This window comes from Anolis sagrei, chromosome 3 (genome assembly GCF_037176765.1).
Source record: "Anolis sagrei isolate rAnoSag1 chromosome 3, rAnoSag1.mat, whole genome shotgun sequence".
Classification (NCBI taxonomy): domain Eukaryota; kingdom Metazoa; phylum Chordata; class Lepidosauria; order Squamata; family Dactyloidae; genus Anolis; species Anolis sagrei.
The window spans coordinates 177,567,363-177,591,296 of record NC_090023.1 but is presented as its reverse complement, the minus strand read 5'-3'; the positions used below and the strand labels follow the sequence as shown (position 1 = coordinate 177,591,296).

General features: G+C 41.5%; 1 protein-coding gene across 1 annotated transcript in view; it reads right to left on the bottom strand.

Moving 5' to 3' along the window:
* The window catches only part of OIT3 (oncoprotein induced transcript 3), a 70,695-nt gene extending 54,033 nt beyond the window's left edge, over positions 1–16,662 (bottom strand). Inside the window, exons 1-2 of the mRNA XM_060768818.2 lie at positions 16,416–16,662; positions 10,435–10,809 (exon numbers count right to left, since the gene is read on the bottom strand). Coding sequence (XP_060624801.2) covers positions 10,435–10,809; positions 16,416–16,485 — 445 coding nt within the window. The 5' untranslated portion in view covers positions 16,486–16,662. The remainder of the gene's footprint in view (positions 1–10,434; positions 10,810–16,415) is intronic.
* Between the last annotated feature and the right edge of the window lie 7,272 nt (positions 16,663–23,934).

Sequence of the window (23,934 nt, the reverse complement as noted above, 5' to 3'; positions counted from 1 at the left end):
AGTACTGACATCTGTTGAGGAGTTACGAAGGTGGAGGCATTCCTTTTCATTCAACTATCATAGTTTTGCACCTGTTTTATAGATCTAGATACCTGGGTTCATGTAAAAATGTATTGGATGAAGAGGAGTCATGAGTTGAAAGGGTTTAAGAAGTCCTTCTCTATCTGCTGCATCAGGGGTATTTTTTAAGTAAGGTCCGTTTTGTTGTAGACACTAGTAGTTCGCTCGCATATCGCAACGAGCACGTGCATCATGTAGCGGCATGCCTTGGGAACAACTGTGCTCAGTTTCCGCTCTGTAGCTAACCTGTACGGTTCTGTTCTGTGCTTTAAAAATGTTTAAGACTATCAACTCACCCTCTGCATGTGAGGTTCGATCAGTGATACGGTTTTTGTCAGCAAGGAACCTGCCTGCTGCAGAAATTTATCGACAGATTTGTGAAGTGTACAGTGATACTGTTATGAGTGAAAGCAAAGTGCGTAAGTGGGTACGACAATTCAAAGATGGCATGTGACAACGTCCATGATGAGGACCGCACCTTCTTTGATTACAAACGGCAGTGAACTTTTGGTTATTGGAGCAGGCGGCAAGTTTTTATGAAGAGGGTATTTTAAAATTGGTTCAGAGGCATGATAAGTGTTTGAACAAACTTGGCAACTATGTCGAAAAATAGAGTGAAGTATGTACTTTCTGAAAATAAATTTACTTTTTTGAAATAAACTTTCATTGTGTACTTATGTTCAAACGGACCTTACTTAAAAAAAAACCCCTCGTATATCCCAAACTCTATATTTTAATTGGAAAAGTTGGGGGTTGTCTTATACGCCCAGTTGTTTTATAGGTACTTTCATTCTGAGAAGGTGAAGATTTTTTTTAAAGATGTGGTTGCTCAAATTCTTGAGCCAAAAGGCCATCCTAGGGAATTATGGACATTGAAGTCCAAAGGGTAATGACAGAAAATATCTCCCTCCTTTTCCTTAATGAATATCTGAAGTAGACGATTATGATTTGAAAGGCTGTACCAGATAAAATTCCTTTACCCAGCTATGTGTTCACAATGCAGCTGTCCTAAAAAGCCCCGCCATTCCTGAGCATTTTTAACTCTATTGATTTGTTGCGTTTCAGCACCACCAGACCCCCCCTGATCTGAGCCACCTCAGTCTGATAACTCTATGAGCAAGAAGGGAGGAAATCAATACATTTATCTTGCAAAGGAGCAAAATGCATTTGCCAAGGTCAAACATTTATCTAAAGGTGACATACAGTTTGTGTCTTTCTCTGCAGGATTTCTGAAAACCTGAACAACTTCTCCAGCTAATATGTACTAGCCATCCCCTACCACACGTTGCTGTGGCCCAATCTGGTGATCTCAAAAATAAAGTAATGAGAAAGTGTTGGTTTCTAATATATGTAATTTCTTGATGCTTGTGGGTAAACAGTATTACTTGCTGTTTCTTTGTCAGTGTTGATGTGGAGATTGTCAGGTTTGCCTACTCTGGAACATGGAACATATTATTGTCCTTTAGGGATCCCTTTCAAATCTATGATATTATATTTGTCATATACCTATATATGTGTGTGAGAATCATATATCTATATCTATGGCTGGATGGCTCTTTGTCAGGAGGGCTTTGATTATGTTTTCTTGCCCTGGTGAAGGGAATTGGACTGGGTGGTCTTAAGGCAGTATTTCTCAATTCGGGGGTTGGGACCCCTAGGGGGGTCACAAGGGGGGAGTTATAGGGGTCTCGAAGACCACCAGAAAACACAGTATTTTCTGTTGGTCATGGGGGTTCTGTGTGAGAGTTTTGGCCCAATGCTCTCGTTGGTGGGGTTCAGAACGCTCTTGGATTGTAGGTGAACTATAAATCCCAGTAACTACAACTCCCAAATGTCAAGATATATTTCCCCCAAACTCAATCTGTGTCCATATTTGGGAAAATGAAATATTCATGCCAAGTTTGGTCCAGATCCATCATTTGTTTGAGTCCACAGTGCTCTCTGAATATAGGTGAACTACAACTCCCAAACTCAAGGTCAATGCCAACCAAACCTTTCTAGGATTTTCTGTTGGTCATGGACGTCCTGTGTGTCAAGTTTGGTTCAATTCCATCATTGGTGGAGTTCAGAATGCTCTTTGATTGTAGGTAAACTATAAATCCCAGCAACTACAACTCCCAAATAACAAAATCAATTTTTTAGTGATGATCACTCCTTGGGTTAGTAGGTGTCTTGTGGCCAAATTTGGCAGCAATTTGTCCAGTGGTTTTTGAGTTATGTTAATCCTACAAACGAACATTACATTTTTATTTATATAGATTTATTTGCTTTTTTTATTTACAAAAAATCCCAGTTAATGTCTATGCCTTGGGGTAAATGAAGAATTTGCAAATTTTATGATCCTATGCCATGATGTTGCATGATGCATAAATCAAACAGAAGCAATGTTTGTGTCTATGTGTATTGCTTCAGACACGATCCAGAATAGTAAGTTGCAATTGTCAGTTATACAATAGAAAGATAGTTGCCCTCCCTCCTGTGGATACCAAAATCCAGGGATATTCAAGTGCTATTACAGTGTTCCCGCACAATTTTGCAGTTCGTTTACGTGGAATCACTGTTTCGCAGATTTTTAAAAAAAATTAAAATATTTACATTACAATGGGTCTCAGAAAGGGAGACTGGTGTGTGGCCCCTCATGTCCTGTCACTTTTTTGCTCATTCCTTAATGTACAGATAATGTATAAATCAGACAAGAGTCCTTTGTCTCGCCCTGGTCATTCCACACATATATAAACCCTTTTTCCTAGTTCCAACAGACCTCACTATCTCTGAGGATGCTTGCCATAGATGCAGGCGAAACGTTAGGAGGGAATGCCTCTAGACCATGGCCATATAGCCCGAAAAAACCTACAACAACCCAATGTATAAATCTATATAAATAAAAATGTAATGTTCGTTTGTGGGATTAACATAACTCAAAAACCACTGGGCAAATTAACACCAAATTTGGACACAATACACCTATCAGGCCAACGAGTGACCATCACTAAAAAATTAATTTTGTCATTTGGGAGTTGTAGTTACTGGGATTTATAGTTCACCTACAATCAAAGAGCATTCCGAACTCCACTAATGATGGAATTGAACCAAACTTGGCACGCAGAACTCCCATGACCAATAGAAAATACTGGAAGGGTTTGGTGAGCACTAACCTTGAGGTTTGGAGTTATAGTTTACCTACACCCAGAGAGCACTGTGGACTCAAACAATGAAAGATCTAGACAAAAATTGGCAAGAATACTCCATATGCCCAAATATGAACACAGATGGAGTTTGGTGGAAATAGACCTTGACATTTGGGAGTTGTAGTTACTGGGATTTATAGTTCACCCACAATCAAAGAGCATTCTGAATCCCACCAATGATAGAATTGGACCAAACTTTCCACACAGAACCCCCATGACCAACACAAAATACTGTGTTTTCTGGTGGTCTCTGACGACCCTTCTGACACCCCCCACGATACCCCCCGGGGTCCCGACCCTCAGGATGAGAAATGCTGCCTTAAGGCCAGCCAGTCCAACTCCCTTCACCAGGGCAAGAAAACATAACCAAAGCCCTCTTTTACTTTTCCAAATCACCAGACTGGGCCACAGCAACGCGTGGCAGGGGACGGCTAATATTACATAAATATAAATAATGTAGAAATATTACAATTAATGTAATATTTAATGTATAAATAATGTATAAACATTACAATTAATATAGCATCCCTATTTTCACTTATTGCGGGTGTCCTGGAACGTAACCCCCGCAATAAGTGAGGGAACACTGTATATACAATGGTGAAGTAAAATGATGTCCCTTTTTGGAATTTGTGTTTGAATATTTTCAAGCCATGGATGGTGGAATCCATGGATGCAGAGTCCGTGGATACGGAGGGCCAGCTGTATTTGATTATGTGAATTGAAAGGGATTTTTTTTTAAATAATTTTTATTAAAGTTTCCACAAATCCACACAATGAAAGAGGGGGAACAGTAAACAAGAAGATAGAACAGTAGGAAAGGGAAAGATATACAAAAAAAAGGGAAAAAACATCCAATACATAACAAACACCTAATACTAACAAAAAAAAAAGAAAAACATACCTAAACTATTCTAAAATGACTTCCACTCCAGCCTCAGGATCTTCTCAAAATATTTCTTCTCCTTGATGTCTATTCTCATCCCTATGTTTTTTCAACTTTCTTTTCATAATCATATATAGGGGACCAATCTGTCCTCCTTAAAGTTTTTCCATTGTTCCTTCTCAACAAAAAAGTTAGTTCATCCATATCTCTTATTTCTTTAATTTTTTTCCGCCATTCTTCAGTACTCGGAACATCATCATTCTTCCAATATTTGGCAAAGACCATCCTAGCCGCCGTTGTACAATAAGTGAATAGTTTGTCTTCATTCTCTTCCAATTTAAAATCAGAATCTGTAAGTCCAAGAAGGTAATATTCGGGTTTCTTTTTAAATCTTTTCTTTAATATTTTTTGCATCTCCTCATGAATAATAGACCAGAACTTAGATGTCTCTTTACATGTCCACCACATGTGGTAAAAAGTACCTACTTGCTCACTACATTTCCAACATTTGTCTGATACATTTTGGTACATGTGACTGAGTTTACTCGGAGTCAGGTACCACCTATACGACATCGGACAAGGAAGAGAAGTAGACGAAAGCTATTATAACGAGGAGGAGAAATAGACGATAAATGATCATCGGAGGAGTAGAGAACTGGATAAGTAAAGGATTAATTTGATCTTTGGGTGTCCCCAAGTGGAGGAAAAGAAGAAGAAAATAATATTTTATATTAGAAATTATATATTTCTTTTTTGGATAAACTGATAAATCGAAGTGAAGTTATTATATTACCACACGAAATTGATTTTATATAAAATAGTGTCATCTCATCAAGTACATATTTTTTTTCTCTCTTTTCTTAAATAAGGGTGAAAAAATTAAAATCAAATTAAACACATAAAATTAATTAAAAATAATATTTGGGCTAAATAAGAGACTGTCTGATATTAGTATTCAAAGTATTAAATTTTAAATTTTAGTGGGTAAATATACTATAAGTAAATGAATTAATTTTATAAGTTGCAAATAATTGAATTGAAGATATAGAAGAAGTTGGAAATTAATTTAGATCTTTATTGACTATGGAATTTATTAATTAATTAATGGCTCTCTGTCTTGGAACTTAAGTAAGTTAATTGGAAATAGATACTATAAGAGTAGAGACTTTTGGAAAATAAGAAGTAACTGGAAATGACAACTCCAAGTAAAGCAGAGCCACGAAGAGGATCACTGGATATAAATCCAAAAATGGATAACCTTTTAAAAGAGATCAAAAAGATATCAGAAAAACAAGATGCGTTGAGAGTAGAATTAAAGGAAGAAGTGAAGACTAAACATGAAGAATATTACAAGAAGCAAGAAGGAATAATTACAAAAATGACAGAAGAATTTAAAGTAATGAAAACAGAAATAAAAGAGGAATTCGGACAGATAAGAAAAGAAGTAACACAATTGGATGGAGAAGTGAAAGAATTGAAAGCCTCTAAAGAGAAAATGGAAGGAACGCAAACAGAGATGACACAGAAAATAAAAGGATTGGATAGACAAAGAGAATTGAAAGGGATTTTTATTCAGCTCCAAACAAACACACTCCTCTGTTTTTTAGTGTCAGTTTAAATCAGTTACATTAACAAGAAAAGCATTGAAGGGAAACAGCAATTAGTGTAGTCCACTTGCTCAGTGTTTAAAATTTTGTATATGAGATTGAAAGAGAGGGAGAAAAAGAAGGAAGACCTGTCGGTGTGCATATTTTGGAAAATAGAAATCTCCATAACCTTTTGGGGATGTTTTTGATCTTTGGAAAGGCTTGACTTTGTTAGAAGTCACAGCCTTTTGAAAAATGATGCTATAACAACAACAACAACAACAACAACAACAACAACAACAACTAGCCGTCCCTTGCTAGGCATTGCTGTGGCCCAGTCTGGTGATCTGGATAATAAAGTAATGAGAAAGTGTTGGTTTGTAATATATGTAATTTGTTATGATTATGGGTAAACAGTATTTCTTCTTGTTTCTTTGCCAGTGTTGATGTGGAGATTGTCTGGTTTGCCTACTCTGGAACATGCAACATAGAATTGTCCTTCTTTAGAGGTCCCTTTCAAATCCATGATCCTATATCTGTCATATACATATGTGTGTGTGTGTGTGTGAATCATATCTATCTTTCTATATCTATGTCAGGAGGGCTTTGGTTTTGTTTTCTTGCCCTGGTGAAGGGAGTTGGACTGGATGGCCTTAAGGCAGCATTTCTCAACCTGGGGGTCGGGGCCCCAGCGGAGGTCATAAAGGGGTGTCAGAGGGGTCACCAAAACCATAGGAAAACACAGTATTTTCTTTTGGTAATGGGGGTTCTGTGTGGACAGTTTGGTTTAATTCTATCATTGGTGGGGTTCAGAATGCTCTTTGATTGTAAGTGAACTATAAATCCCAGCAACTACAACTCCCAAATGTCAAGATCTATTTTCCCCAAGCTCCACCAGTGCTTACATATGGAGTATTCATGCCAAGTTTGGTCCAGATCCATCATTGTTTGAGCCCACAGTGCTCTCTGGGTGTAGGTAAACTATAACTCCAAAATTCAAGGACAATGCCCACCAAACCCTTCTACTGTTTTCTGTTGGTCTTGGAAGTCCTGTGTGCCAAATTTGGTTCAATTCCATCGTTAGTAGAGTTCATAATGCTCTTTGATTGTAGGTGAACTATAAATCCCAGCAACTACAACCCCCAAATGACAAAATCAATGTTTTTGGGTCATTGGGTTGTTAGGCATATTCTGTTCAAATTTGGTGTCAATTCATCCAGTGGTTTTTAGGTTATGTTAATCCCACAAACAAACATTACATTTTTATTTATATAAATAATCAACTTTATTTGTATCCCTTCCCATCTCCCCAGATGGACTTGGGGTGGCTTGAGCGAGAAACCTTGAGCAAGGCCTCCTTAGCGGATTGCAATGCTCATGAAGGAACCACTTTCCAGAAGAAATAAATTACTAAAAGGATTTCTCAATTATGAGCTATAAATATCAATGAGTCACCCAACAGGAAGCCATTAACTAGATTGCCTGGGGACGCAGAACTAAACTGGAAATTTAAACTTGAAATTTCTCGGGGAAGTCAGAGCAAGCTTTGCTCTTTTGTACTGAATGTTTTGCTTTGTTGGTGGCCAGATGTGAAAAATCCCCTTTGCGACCGCAGCAGTTCACTGAAGGCATTTGTCATGCATTGCACCAAAAGCACCTTAGAGCACTGTAATGGGAACGAAAGCAGGACAGAGCCATTTGGAAAGTGGATTTATGCTCGAGGCGCTGTGGATTTTGACACCTCTATTACAGAAATGCAAAAACGGGCTTTTGCTTACTCCTCGTGGAAGAAAAATGCCACGGAGCTCTCCTGGAAAAACATGGTTTGTTCTTGCGCTATTGACAAAGCTCAAAAAGTCATTGCTCTTGGGATTGAACTAAACAGTCAAGAGTAATAGTATGTGATCCATCCCTTGTACCCCAACTGTGTGGTTTAAAACTCTTTCTGGACAGAAAAGCCAAGCTGCCAATATTCAAGGCCATGTAGGAGAAATGGGGATATTTTTCAAAGTACTGATAATGATAGAGAATGATTTGGGATTGTTCCTACAATTAGAACAATTGTAGGGTATTTGCTTTTTCCCAAAAGCAGGACTCAAGGCAGCTTATGAGAAACCTCCCTTTGCCAAAGAGGCTCTTCAGTTGTGGTTCCGACTTATGGTTGGACATAATGCCATTTTGCTCCTGTTGGAGCAAAATCTCTTTCGCTCCATATTATAAAATCAACAGAAGGAGTCTGTTCAAACTATACACTTATTGCACTATTTTCTGACCCAAAAGGCCATGGGCCATAAGGACCCATTGCATTTATGCATATTTAAATTTATGCATTGCATATGGACCATAGGAAAGGCTGAGTGAAGGAAGATAGTGAATAGATTCACCTTGCTAAAATCATCAGAACTGTACACAGACTGAAGTTTTTGTAGTTTATTAAAAAGTAAAGATGAAAAGTTTGCAAAGCAGATAATGTTCCAAAGATTAATAAACATAGCACTGTAAAGCAGAATTCCAAATGGCACCAACGAAACAAAGTCCCATGAGAACATGACAAAATCCCAAGACCATGGACACAGGAAAATGAGCACAAGCTGCTTGGTTGAGCGAGAAGTTGCTCTGACAAAGGTTTGTTTTCAAACACACTACTTAATACCCTTTGCAATACATGAAACCATTTCTTTGGCCTCTGACCTCCTTCTTGTTGGCTATTCTCACACTCCTTCGAACTCTGAATTCCAACACCAAAAGATCAGCCCGATCTAAGATTCCCACTTCATCAAGGTCAGGCTTGTCATTGGTGTCAGCCTGGTTGCCTTCCTGCCTACTATCAGGCTGAGAACTGAAAAAGGAAGAAGAGCCGACTAAGGGCAAGATGGATGGATGGTATCCTTGAAGTGACTGGCTACAGATTGCATAGGATTCCATGGAATCATAGAATAATAGAGTTGGAAGAGACTTCGTGGACCATCCAATCCAACCCCCTACCAAGAAGCAGGAAAATCACATTCAAAGCACCCCCGACAGATGGCTATCCAGCCTCTGTTTAAAAGCCTCCAAAGAAGGTGCCTCTGTAACGAATTAGTTAGTTTTATAGGAGTTTTTATTAGTGTTTTATTGAGTGATATATAGTGCAAGCAGGCCAGTTTGAAATGTAGCTGTTTGTTGGCTGCGTTGCCATAGTGACGTAGGCCTCCAGGCAGAAGAAGAAGGGGCAGAGCTAACTGCCAAGGAAATAGTGGGCTTTTAAAAAAGAGAGGCTTCAGTCTGTAGCCAGTGCACTAAAAGGGAAGACTGGTCCTTGATAAGTAAGGGCAGGACTCAGGAGTTTGTTATAACCAGTTCAATCTTCAGCCTTGGTGTTTTAATAGTAAAAGTAATTAACTTTGAAGTATAAGCTAGCTAGGGTGCTAGAGAAAAGAGATTCTTGATATTTTTATTGTGACTTCAGTGTCAAGTCTGAAGAAATAAAAGTGGGAATTTGAGTTTAATGTCAATCAGAAGGACAGGGGTGAAAAGTGCTCTTTAAGGAGTAGATATTCAGTTGAATTATAAGTAAAGTGAAGAAACCATAAGACTAAAATGACTCAGGAGATTGAGAGAGAAACTAAGTTCTAAAGGAAGGAAATAACAGACACTAAGGTGGCAGAAGATACGTCTTAAAGTTTAACAGTAACTGTTTCATGTTTTCTTAGGAACAAAGCGTTAACTGTAACAACAACAAAAGAGTTCCACAGCAGAACAGCTCTCACCATTAGGAAGTTTTTTCTCATGTTCAGGTGGAATCTCCTTTCCCGGAGTTTGAAGCCATTGTTCCATGTCCTAATCTCCAGGGCAGGGGAAAAAAATTGCTCCCTTCTCCCTATGACTTCCCCTCACATATTTATACATGGCCGTCGTGTCTCTTTTGAGCCTTCTCTTCTGCAGGCTAAAAATGCCCAGCTCTTTAAGCCGCTCCTCATAGGGTTTGATCTTCAGACCCTTGATCATTTTAGTTGCTCTCCTCTAGACACATTCCAGCTTGCCAATATCTCCCTTAAATCACAGTGCCCAGAATTGGACACAGTATTCCAGGTGTGGGATAGCATGACTTCCCTAGAATAATGCAAAAAACCATGGTATGCTATAGCACTATGATTGTGTTGTATGGAAATGTCTCAAGTCCAAACAAAAGACACATTGCAAACACTTTGGGGGGGGGGGGAATATTACGTTTGTTATGTATGTACAGGAGAGGCACACGCAGAGGTGGCCCTAGGTAATTTTCAACGGTAAACAAGCAGTATTCCCCCCCCCCCCCAAACACATCACTGATATATATTTTCTGTTCACCGTGGGAGTTCTGTGTGCCATATTTGGTTCAATTCCATCATTGGTGGAGTTCAGAATGCGCATTGATTGTAGGTGAACTATACATTCCAGTAAATACAACTCGCATATGTCAAGTTCTATTTTCCCCCAAGAGCTCCTCAAGAGTGCCCCTGGGAAAAATCAACTATACTGCAAATGCTTACTTTGCGTAATGGGTTGAGCCGCCCCTGGGCACACGAAAGACAATATAATTCAAATTTTCGTTACATAGAATTGCCCAGTGCAGCCAATAAATAATAATGTAATTCCCAAATCATTAAAACATCATGACACACCAACCACATTCCCCTCCGTGAGCTTTGTTCAAAAAAATATTGTAAGGAAAAGTTTCATCAGGGTCACTTACGTCCACAGTAGGCATGGTAGCAGACGCTGGGCTTGGTTAAGCGGTAGACATAGTAGCCCCCTGGGCATGCCTTGACTTCAACCGTTGTGTTCCAGAGGCAGCAGTTCCCATTGAAAGTTGCACAAGCCTGCCTTTGAACAATGCCGTCTGACTCCTGAGGGTGGCTGCCATTCAACCAGATTGGGGCATGAGTCCCACAGTGGTTTTCTGGGATGCAGAAAGTAGGCATGGCATCACCAGCCATCCCTGTGAAGCGGTACCATTCTCCATCAACATGGCTGTCGCATTCAGGTTGGTCGGTCGAACCATTGAACTGGTATTCAGTGTTCCTCCAAGGTTCATTCAGACTGATGTAAGCAGAGCAGGGATCAAGAGCTAAAGCACAGAAGAAGGAAAAAGAACGACTAGTTAATCAATGCTATTACATACGCCAGGAATCTGTAGAGAGGGATCAAAGAAATTAATATTAGGAAAAGTCAGAGAGACAGTTGTGTTCATGTGGCCAGTTTTATGCTTCATGCCAAGAGTCAGAAACTTGCTTTGCCAGATATTTTGGCTTTTGTTGTGTCAGCTCTATCTGGTGACTCTCTCATTGGGTTTTCTTGGCAAGCGGACTTGTCATTGCCTTTCTCTTACAGATCATTTAGATTACAGAATTATAGTGCCATGCTTCCACTTTCATTGCCATGGCTCCATCCTGTAGAATCATGGATCTTGTAGTTTAGTGAGGCAACAAAGCTTTTTAGCTCAGATTTCTCTAAACCAGGGCTTTCTAAATGCTTAAAAATATTTACGGAAAATGAACCAGCATTTGCAAGGCTTGCTAAATTAAATAGGACAATTTTCCTTTTTATGGAAAAGCATTGCTTAAGACCACTGTAAACACTGCGCATTGCTGCTAACAGATTTGTGTAAATGGGTGGTATTTAGAAAGGTTTTATTGTTGCCAAATTTTTATGAACCTAACACTGAACATACTCAAATGCAAATGTGAGTAGATCAATAGGTACCGTTGTTGTGTGGAGTCCCACAGGGTTCAATTCTGTTCCCGATGTTGTTTAACATCTACATGAAGCTGCTGGGGGAGATCATCCGGAGTTTCGGAATGAGGTGTTATCTCTATGCAGATGATGTTCAAATCTGTCACTCCTTCTCACCTGTCACCAAGGAGGCCGTCCAAACCTTGAACCAGCTTGGCTGCTGTGTCGGACTGGATGAGAGCTAGCAAATTGAAATTGAATCCAGGCAAGACAGAGGTCCTACTGGTCAGACGTAAGGCCGAACAGGGCATAGGGTTACAGCCTGTGTTGGATGGGGTTACACTCCCCCTGAAGATGCAGGTTTGCAGCTTGGGAGTGATCCTGGACTCATCGCTGAGTCTGGAACCCCATGTCTCAGCGGTGGCCGGGAGAGCTTTTGCACAATTAAAACTTGTGCACCAGTTGCGCCCGTACCTTGGGAAGTCGGATCTGGCCACAGTGGTCCACGCTCTTGTTACATCCCGAATAGATTACTGCAACGCACTCTACGTGGGGTTGCCTTTGAAGACTGTTCGGAAACTTCAATTAGTCCAGCAGGCGGCAGCCAGATTACTCACCGGAGCGTTATACAGGGAGCACACCACGCCTCTGTTATGTCAGCTCCACTGGCTGCCGATCCAGTTCCGAGCACAATTCAAAGTGCTGGTTTTGACCTACAAAACCCTATACGGCTCCGGCCCAGCGTATCTGTCCAAACGCATCTCCCTTTACATCCTACCAGAAGTTTAAGATCTTCTGGGGAGGCCTTGCTCTCGACCCCACCTCTATCACAAGTGAGATTGGTGGTGATGAGGAGCAGGGCCTTCTCGGCAGTGGCCCCCCACCTGTGGAATTCACTCCCCGGGGAAATCAGGTCATCGACATCCCTCCTCTCCTTCAGAAGGAAATTAAAAACATGGTTGTGGGGCCAGGCTTTCGGGCAATATGGCAATTAGACAAGGACAATGATGACTAGACAATATGGAATGAATTTATGGACTCTGAGATGGTGAACTGGTACTGACTGGTTTTATTGATTTTATTGATTTTGTTGTATAAAGTGACTGTTTAATTGTTATAATTGCTATATACTTGTTTTATCCATTGTTTATGTTTATGTTGGCATCGAATTGTGCCTTTTGTAAGCAGCCCTGAATCCCCCCTCGGGGGTTGAGAAGGGCAGGGTAGAAGTGCGTGAAATAAATAAATAAATAAATAACCACGCTCCATGCAGTCATGCCGACCACATGACCTTGAGGTGTCTGTGGACTACTCTGGCTCTTCGATTTAGAAATGGAGATGAGCACCAACCCCCAGAGTCGGACACGACTGGACTCAATGTCACGGGAAAACCTTTACATTTACCTTACTAACATTGAGGTATGGGAACACCATTTGGGACTGGGACACACAGTTTAAGAAGCACTGCTCTAAACTGTGAATCCCAGGATTCCATAGGATGTGCCATGATAGTTAAAGTGGAATAACGGTGTTATAATTTTCCAGTGTGAATGGGGCCGTTAGACTGAGGTCCCCTCCATACAGAGGAATAAAATCCCACATTATCTGCTTTGAAGTGGAATATATGGCAGTGTGGACTCAGATAACCCAGTTTAAAGCAGATATTGTGGGATTTTCTGCCTTGATATTCTGGGTTATATGGCTGTATGAGAGATTGCGAGCTGCTCAAGCTTTACCAGAAATTTGAATGCTTGCCTCCCAGAGTCCTACTGCAACACTTAAGATGGAACTGCACTGCCTTATATTCCAAGATCTGATCCCAGATTATCTGGGAGTGTAGACTCATATAATCCAGTTCAAAATAGATCACATCCTGGGATATAGGGCAGTGTAGATCCAGCCTCAGACCACTATACTGGATTAAGTCTCTTTGTTTAGGATCCCACTATCCTCAAGCCGCAGTTCGCTCAGACATAGAGAGCAGCACATCTTAGTTTATTTTTATAACGTCTGGGTGTAACGGCACAACCATCTACCCATAGAACACCCCAAAAATGTTGAGGAACATTGGAACAAACTGAAGACCTCCATCATCACAGCCTGCAAAGAAACTATTGGATATACAGTGAATCGCAGTGCTTTCTGGACCATCCTCCAAAAAATTGGGTGCTCGATTTGTGAACATCCTGCGGTTCCTCCATGATGACATGATGGCAACGGTCTTGGAAAGATGGGCTCAAAGCCAACCTTAAAAACTCTGGCATAGACACTGAGAACTGGGAAGCCCTGGCCCTTGAGCACTCCAGCTGGAGGTCAGCTGTGACCAGCAGTGCTGTAGAATTTGAAGAGGCATGAATGGAGGGCGAAAGAGAGAAATGTGCCAAGAGGAAGGCGCGTCAAGCCAACCTTGATCAGAACCATCTTTTACCGATGCCCTCACTGCGGGAGAAGATGCAGATCAAAAATAGGGCTCCACAGTCACCTACGGACCCACCAGTACACTGATCTTGGAAGACTATCCTACTCGGACAATGAGGGATCGCCTAAGTAAGTAAGTAAAAGCAATATATATATATACAGAGAGATATATATATATACAGAGAGAGAGAGAGAGAGAGAGTTTGAAGGGACTCCAAAGCCCATCCAGTCCGACCGCCTACCATGCAGCAACGCACAATAGAAACTCTGTGCTTTCTGTATACCACCCTACAGTGGCATTTTCCCAATTGCTATTAATGAGGAGATTATGCATTCAAGGAAAAGACTTGATTGATCTCAAGGAAGGAAGCACTGTGCCAACAGAAGGAACTGTGTGCTGATGAGAAGAGCATCGGAGCTATTCCTAGCAAGCAGAACTTCGGAAAACTCTGAAAACATTACAAGTGGAAGAGGCGAGAGAGAGAGAGAGAAATGTAATAAAAATGTTCATTTCACTTCTCATCAGAGTTGTACTTAATCTTCTGTGAGCGGCTTCTGCAGCAAAAGTTTGCAGCTTAATCTTTGCATATATTTAACACCTGATTAAGCATCAGTTAGCCATAACTGGCTGGGTCTGCCATTGCGGAAGGATTTATGATAATGTTTTTCTTGACTAAGGCCAATTCATTACTTTTGATCGTAGTTATACTAAAATACCCAATTGCTCTGATTAGGCACATCCGAACTGAGCAAAAAGCTTTTTCGTTCTTTTTGAGATTGGATTCCCACCAAGCCGCTTCTCCCACTGTTGTATTACTTAATCTAAATTTTAGGAAATGTGAGACACTGTTGGCAGCACCGTTGAGAAACAAGGATGCATTCTGAACTAATGAGAAAATACCCTGGACAGAAATGAACAGTGACTGCTGGCTGCCTATTATTTGAGAGGCGAGGGTTGCCTGTGATTACAATAGTTATTCTGGTTGCAATTCAGCATGATTCTATTTCAGCTGTTCAAGCTGCGTGAGTACCTTTGCTCAGGAAGCCAAAACTGTACTATCCATATGCAAGAGGAAGGTATTGAGAAACACTAAAAAAAACTTCAGAGAGAAGCCATAGTATGCAATAAGTAAGCTATAATATAATATATTGTCGAAGGCTTTCATGGCCGGAATCACTGGGTTGTTGTAGGTTTTTTCGGGCTATAAGGCCATGTTCTCCTGACGTTTCGCCTGCATTTATGGCAAGCATCCTCAGAGGTAGTGAGGCCTGTTAGAACTAGGAAAGTGGGTTTATATATCTATGGAAAGACCAGGGTGGGGCAAAGAACTCTTGTCTGCTGGAGCTAGGTGTGAATGTTTCAACTGACCACCTTGATTCGCATTTGATGGCCTGGCAGTTTTTTGAATTTAAATTAAAACCATTTAAAATAGTGCAAATTCAATTAGTTGGCCACATGTAAATCTGAGTTCTACAATCAACAACTTGGTGCGAAGCCTGTCCATAGTCCATTTACCATAGCATGGTCGTCATTTATCAACCTACTATCCAAATACTGGTCCCATTGACAGGTTTTCAACTTTTTCATGAAGGACAAGAGGGAAGCAGTTGACCCAGTTTTGCTGGGGAGCAAGTTCCACAGGTGGGGTGGGGGGGCCACCACCAAGAAGGCCCTGTCTCTCATCCCCGCCAAGCGTGTTTGCAACAAAGGTGGGATTGAGAGCAGGGCCTCCCCGGAGGATCATAAGCTTCGAGGTTTTTAGCGTTCTCTGCCAACTTGTACTCGTGCCTCACCAAACTACAAACCTCAGTCCATTTACCATAGCATGGTCATCATTTATCAACCTACTATCCAAATACTGGTCCCATAGCCAGGTTTTCAACTTTTTCCTGAAGGACAAGAGGGAAGCAGTTGACCCAGTTTTGCTGGGGAGCAAGTTCCACAGGTGGGGTGGGGGGGCCACCACCAAGAAGGCCCTGTCTCTCATCCCCGCCAAGCGTGTTTGCAACAAAGGTGGGATTGAGAGCAGGGCCTCCCCGGAGGATCGTAAGCTTCGAGGTTTTTAGCGTTCTCTGCCAACTTGTACTCGTGCCTCACCAAACTACAAACCTCAGGTTTCCATAGCATTGAGCCATAGAAGTTAAAATAGGGTCAAACTCCATTAATTCTACAGTTGAGAGGCAACTTGAATCAATTTACAGGATCTGATGTCAAGTCAACCTACTGCATATAATGTAAGGAGATACTGATTCAAAGGTTTACATATTTGTGACATTTACACGGAAATCTTAATACCTGGAGAGAGGGAATCATACTTTCCAACACAGGCAGGATTCTGTGTTACTGTGAAAATATAAGGTTTGCAACCTTGACTTTATATCCGATTTTGGAAAAGTTTCTTTTTCAGGCTTCAACAGTGGTCTCTGGAAAACACTTGTGAAGAAGTAATTTTTGCGAGATCTGCTTTAAGATTCCATCATCCTTCGTAACACCTGTGTATTTACTGCACTAAAAGCTGACTTGCCAAGGAGACTTAACAGGACATGTACAGGCATTGAATAAATAGTTTAGCATCTACTCACCCACTGTATTATCCTGTAAAGGCTGTGCTTTGGCCCGGAGGCAGAAGGACAAAAGGAGAAGCAGAAACATCCCTCCTTGTCCAGGGCGACTTGTGGTATCAGAATAATCCTGTTAAACGCACTCAATTGATTTGCTGTGATGTGTCTTCAGTCTGAATGTGGAACCAAGCTCGGAGTGGATCAGAGAAAGACTAGTCAGGATGCTAGGGGTTTTATCAGAGGAAAAGGATGAGGGGATACGGAGGGGTCATTTGTAGCCTTGACCTACTCTGTCTTTTAGAGACAAAAAAGACTTTTAAAAAAATGTCACCCATTTGGTATATTTTCAAACCCATCCTCCAATTGTTCTCTTGATTTCCAGTGACACCTCTACTATCTAATCTGTAAAGTGTGACCAAGAAAGGGCTACATCCTGTGCAAACGGGGATGGGGAGGAAAGATGGGTCATCTTTATCACCATTTTAATTTCCCTCCATTCTATTTCCTTAAAAGAGGAAAAGGTGACCAGAGAGATTCTTGCTCTGAGGAAACAGCACATGAAGGAACAAAGTTTCAGTCCTGAAGTTTCCAAATGGGAACATAAATGTATAATGGCGCACAATTGAGACTCGTGAGCCAACTGCAACCGTACCTTGCGAAGGCTGATCTGCCCGGGGTGGTCCATGCCTTGGTCACCTCCAGATTGGACTACTGCAATGCGCTCTACATGGATCTGCCCTTGAAAACGGCTCAGAAGTTCCAACTGGTCCAACGAGCAGCGGCCAGGATGTTAACTGGGGCCCTTACAGAGAGGTTGTCAACCCTCCTGTTCAAGGAGCTCCACTGGCTGCGGTTCATTTTCCGAGCCCAATTTAAGGTGCAAGTGCTTACCTACAAGCCCTGAACGGTTGGGACCATCCTACCTGCGTGACCGCATCTCCGTCTACGAACCCACACGTTCACTTCGGTCATCTGGAGAGGCCCTGCTCGTGATCCCGCCTGCGTCGCAGCCGCGTTTGGTGGGGACACGAGACAGGGCTTTTTCTGTGGTGGCCCCCTGACTCTGGAACACCCTCCCCAAAGATCTTAGACAGGCCCCTTCCCTGGCAGTCTTTAGAAAGAACTTGAAGACCTGGCTGTTCCGGTGTGCCTTCCCAGAATAAGAAATCTCCAAGTCCCATAAGCACTTTATTAAAACTCAGATTGCCGCACACTGCACACTGCACTTGCCCTATAAGCCTTATATACCACCTGTCACATCAGCACTTTTAATCCTGTACCCATCACTCTGGCCCGGCCCAGTTTTATTGTGTCTTAGTGTATTGTTTATTGCTTGTTGTTATATTGCTTTAATTGTTTTTAATTTGCCTTAGGTTTTGTATTGTTATATTGTGTGTTGAGGCCTTGGCCTTTGTAAGCCGCATCGAGTCCTTTGGGAGATGCTAGCGAGGTACAAATAAAGTATAATAATAATAATAATAATATGGAATGGAGTAGATAAGGAATATCCTTCTCAACTCAATCAGGTAAAGAACAAGAGTTAGGATGGGTTAAAGTACTGTACAGAAAGCTGGCATGATGGTCAGGTGTTGGTCCTAACTTGGTAGTCAGAAGTAGGGCAGTTGAAGTATTTTGCACTGAACAGGACAGCAAAAATACAATGTAATGACCAGAACTAAAATGTCCCTTTGACACACCATGCCAAGTGAAACTTTGCAGTATGTTATAAAAGCCATGGGAGAAATCCAGAAACTTGTTCGAATGAGTTCTAGATTCATCCTAAACCTTGCCCCATCTTAAAATTTGGCACATGAAGCAGAGGACACACTGCTACATAATAAAAGCCAAATAGTAAACACCGATATATAGCAGACACAAATGAAAAACCGATGCTCTTACTGCAGAGCTATCAAAGAGAATAGCTGGTTTTGGTGCTTCCGAAATATAAACTGCCACTGAAGGTTGACAGTACAGCCAGTCAAGGGAAGCAATGTGCTGTCTATTTACAAGCTGGTGTACTTCACCATTCAGGATCAAATAAAAAAGTGATAAGTTTCAGCTTCCCATTTCTGATGTGAAATACAATGACATATAAGAAAGATATTTCCTGGCCATTTCTTTTTCTCCTCCCAAGCTCAGTTCATGTTTGCTGCCTAGTGTTATTCATTTGGACATTAGTTGCTCCCTCTATGGTTGATCAATGGGAATCCATTAAAACCAGATAATCACAATGGCCTCTTGTTTATGTCTGTCTGCACTGAAGAGAGAAACTGGTGCAAAGCCATTACCCTTCATCATATGTTGTTAGCTTACACAAGACTGTAGAGTTTCCAGCCTCCAGTGACTTGTCTTTCTGTATTAAGGATTAACGTTTGAAATGCGTCTATATAAGCAGAGACGTACAGTATACTGCGGGGGGGGGGGGGGGGAACCTGCAAGAAATTTCCTGTTTCCACAGTGCCACTTTCTAACTTATAATTCACTCTGCATTACACGAATCTACACTGACCATATGATGCAGTTCAAACTGCATTATATGGCAGTGTAGATGGAGTCTTAGATGCAAGAGACAGTGGCCCAAGTTAAAATCACTTTTCCCCATGGGATCCTATTTATCTGCACCACAGCCCATAAGATGCAAGAGACAGGGCCCCAGGTTAAATGGGATCTTATTTTTATGCACCACCCAAGTTAAAATAACTTTTCCCCATGGCAGGCCCATAGCCAGGATTTTTATTTGGGGGGAGCTGAGTTTGATTCGGGGGGGGGGGGGTGAATCTGAGTGAAAGAGGGTCTACCCTAGCAAACCTTTTGTATCGTTACCCCAATACCCCCATGCTTATGGGATATATTGAGCATGGTGATCAGATCATGATATAAACAAACATAACAGTTTAAATAATGCACCAGTAAGGCCTTCTCGCGGACCACCATGATAATTTGGGGGAGGGGCTGAAGCCCCTCAAGCGCCCCACCCCAGCTACATGCCTGCCCCATGGGATCCTATTGATCTACACCGCAGCCCATAGGATAAAAGAGACAGGGGTCCAAGTTAAAATCACTTTTCCCCATGGGATCCTATTTATCTGTATGCACCACAGCCTATAGGATGCAAGAGACAGGGGCCCAGGTTAAAATCACTTTACCCCATGGGATCCTATTTATTTGCACCACAGTTCATAGAATACAAGAGACAGTGGCCCAGATTAGTGCTAAGCTTAGTGACAGCCTGCCAGGTAGGTGCTAAGTTTGATTGAATTCCATTGTTGGTGCAGTTCGTAATGCTCTTTGATTGCAGGTACAACTGCAACTCCCAAATATCTGGGTTTATCTTCCCCAATCCTCTCCAGTATTTTCTTTTGGTCATGGGAGTTCTGTATGCCAAGTTTGGTCCAAGTCTGTAATTCGTGGGGGGTCTTAGCTGTCTGTGGAAGTCAGAGCTGAATCTGTTGAAGGTACTGCAAATCCTATCATCCCTTGTTTATACCGACCCAAACATATTGTTTTTCTGATTAATCACTGTTTTAATTAGATTCCATTTGTATCTATGAAAATATATCCTGCATGTCAGATATTTACAGTACGATTCATAACAATAGCAAAATTACAGTTATAAAGTAGCAACGAAAATAATTTTATGTTGGGGGTCATCACAACATGAGGAACTACATTTAGGGGTCATGGCATTAGAAAGGTTGAGAACCACCGATTTAGTCACTACATGCTTTAAACAGAGTGGATTTATTGCTTGTGTTTTGCTTGCAACTTCAGACTGCTTTTTGTTAGTTGCCAAGGAGTGTTATAATTGATAAGAGAATGCCATAAAATTTGAAACTTTCCATCAAAATGCTTTAAATTTTCCTTTAAATGTAACCAAAAAAGGATTTATTTAGTCTCATAAGAGTACCCCCATTACAAGTAATTCCAAGCACTGAATTTCTGTGCACACTTTTGGAAGAAATAGGGTCATTTGTTGGAGTGAATCCTCCTAGTGTGATTGGAAAAGTTTGCAAATCCTGTTTTGACTCACCAATTTGACGGGAAGCCATAGAGTGCATTCATTTTCTGTAATCTTTTCTACCAAATATAGTTTCGACAAAATGCAGGACATAGGAAGAAGAAAAATAACACTTATCACGGATGATGTGAAATTGCCACACATGGCAAGTCCTGGTCTGCAGTTCACTGGAGGTTGCATAGTCCAGATAAGCTTGGACATGCTTCTAAGATTGATAGCTCGAGGTCAAGGAACTAGGAAGATCACATTTTGGTAAACAAGTTACACTAGAAATCCATGAGTTCATATCATGCTCTAGGAAATGTTAAATCAACAACAAACAAACAAACAAAATTGCTACTGGAATGAAATGCAGACAGGAAAGATAAAAATAATCCAACACAAAAGTGCAAAAATAGACAAAATAAACATTTTGGAGAAAAGGGGAGAACCCATGGGCTAATAAAATCCAAATATCTCAATGCTCCATCCTTACATTTGGCAATATAAGGTTGGCCTCACACATCTCACTACTCATTTATTTGCTGTCTATTATTTCAGCATACTTATTTTAGCAGGGTTTGATGACATACAGGAATGTCAGAGCAAGGATGGATGGGACTAACATATACCAAAATAGTGTGACCAGTTAAAGACAAGAAAGTAACCTATACAAAAGGAGGAAGTTATACCAATAGAAGAGGACTTATATTAAATTACTTGTATTATTACTATGTAACTAAATTGAGATCTGGATCCCATCGGGCTTTGAGGATAAGGAATAAACCCACTAGTGGTTGTGTGATGCCGAATAAGGGAGGAGCCTTGATTGCCTGCCACATGGTCCTGTTGCGGATGAAAAAAAGGCCATCTGACCAAACCAAACAAGCTGGATTGGCCTAAGGGAAGGGACCACTCTGAATCCGTGCGTAAGCCTATTATCTATCTTTTTGGCAGTCCACGATATCATAGAATCATAGAATCATAGAGTTGGAAGAGACCTCATGGGCCATCCAGTCCAGCCTCCTGCCAAGAAGCAGGAATATTGCATTCAAATCACCCCTGACAGATGGCCAACCAGCCTCTGTTTAAAAGCTTCCAAAGAAGGAGCCTCCACCACACTCCGGGGCAGAGAGTTCCACTGCTGAATGGCTCTCACAGTCAGGAAGTTCTTCCTCATGTTCAGATAGAATCTCCTTTCTTGTAGTTTGAAGCCATTGTTCCATGTCCTAGTCTCCAGGGAAGCAGAGAACAAGCTTGCTCCCTCCTCCCTGTGGCTTCCTCTCACATATTTATACATGGCTATCATATCTCCTCTCAGCCTTCTCTTCTTCAGGCTAAGCATGCCCAGCTCCTTAAGCCACTCCTCATAGGGCTTGTTCTTCAGACCCTTGATCATTTTAGTCGCCCTCCTCTGGACACATTCCAGCTTGTCAATATCTCTCTTCAATTGTGGTGCACAGAACTGGACACAATATTCCAGGTGTGGTCTAACCAAGGCGGAATAGAGGGGTAGCATTACTTCCCTAGATCTAGACACTATGCATAGTGTCTAGATCAGTGACGGGCAATCATTTGAGCTTGGTGTGTCAAAATTTGCCCAAAAACTGAGCATAACTTGGGTAGTGTGTCACTTTGAGAAAAAACCCCATAATTTCACAATATTTAAAAGTAGTATAGTATAACTTTAGGCAATTAGGGGATACCTAGCCTAACTGACCACAAGATGGCACATGTAAGTGTCTTTTAGGAAAGGGCAGGGTTAATAAGCAGAAATAGGGGTTCATAAGGATGCACAACAGTAATAGTGGTGAAATGGAGTCTGTACTATGTTGCAAGATGGCGTTGTTTATGTAAATTAAGATGGCTGCCGCTATTTCTAATGGTGGGAAATGGCACCCATAACACAGGCCCTTGCCTCTTCAAGCTTCCCCCTCACTTATCTCAGTAATGATGGTCAATTAGAAATCCACGACACCCCAGAACAGTAGATTGGATGATGGTTGCTGTGGTTATGTGGTTGCTGGTAATGGCGATCACAGGGTCCCCAGAGATGCATGTCCTGCGGCATTGCGCTGCTCTCTGCTCCACCAGCCAGAAGTGAGGCCAAAGATTCTCTAACAGCCTAACTGGAAGTCATGCAGGCCAAAATCCCATTGGCTTTTTTGCCGCCACATCACATTGTTGGCTCATGTTTAACTTGTTGTCCACGAGGACTCCAAGTTCTTTTTCACACATACTGCTCTCGAGCCAGGCATCCCCCATTCTGTATCTTTGCAATTTGTTTTTTCTGCCAAAGTGGAGTATCTTGCATTTGTCACTGTTGAACTTCATTTTGTTAGTTTTGGCCCATCTCTCAAATCTGTCAAGATCGTTTTGAATTCTGCTCCTGTCCTCTGGAGTATTGGCTATCCCTCCCAATTTGGTGTCGTCTGCAAACTTGATGATCATGCCTTCTAGCCCTTCATCTAAGTCATTAATAAAGTTGTTGAACAGGACACTGCGGCACTCCACTCGTCACTTCTTTCCAAGATGAAGAGGAAGCATTGGTGAGCACCTTCTGGGTTCGTCCATTTAACCAATTACAGATCCACCTCACCGTAGTTTTGCCTAGCCCACATTGGACTAGTTTCCTTGCCAGAAGGTCATGGGGGACCTTGTCGAAGGCTTTACTGAAATCCAGGTACGCTACATCCATGGCATTGCCCGCATCTACCCAGCTTGTAACTCTATCGAAAAAAGAGATCAGATTAGTCTGGCATGACTTGTTTTTGATAAATTCATGTTGACTGTTAGCGATGACCGCATTTGTTTCTAAGTGTTTGAAGACCACTTCCTTAACAATCTTTTCCAGAATCTTGCCATGTATCGATGTGAGGCTGACCGGATGGTAATTGTTTGGGTCATCCTTTTTTCCCTTCTTGAAGATTGGGACCATATTGGCCTTCCTCCAATCTGCTGGAACTTCTCCCGTTCTCCAAGAACTCTCAAAGATGATTGGCAATGGTTCCAAAATGAGTGTTGGTTCCTTCAATACTCTTGGGTGTAGTTGATCTGGCCCTGGGGATTTGAACTCATTTAGATATCTACAGAAATCTCCTCTAGCACCACATATCAGGTGAAAATATTTATTTCCTATTTTTTATTTTTCACTGTTCAACTTATACAGCCACAATAGAAATCAGAAAATACAATGGCATGCATAAGCCTGACTTTCGTTTTCAATTTTTCAATGATACTCATCTTAACAAATGGGAATTAGTCCAAAACAACTTTAATATGTTTTTTTTAGTCGTGTCAGAAGCATCCTGTTGTGAGAGAATTGGCCGTCTGCAAGGACGTTGCCCAGGGGACGCCAGGATGATTTGATGTTTTTATCATCCTTGTGGGAGGCTTCTCTCATGTCTCCGCATGAGGAGCTGGAGCTGTTAGTGGGAGCTCATCCGCCTCTCCCCGGATTCGAACCTGCGACCTGTTGGTCTTCAATCCTGCAGGCACAGGGGTTTAACCCACTGCGCCACCGGGGGCTCCCTTTAATATGGA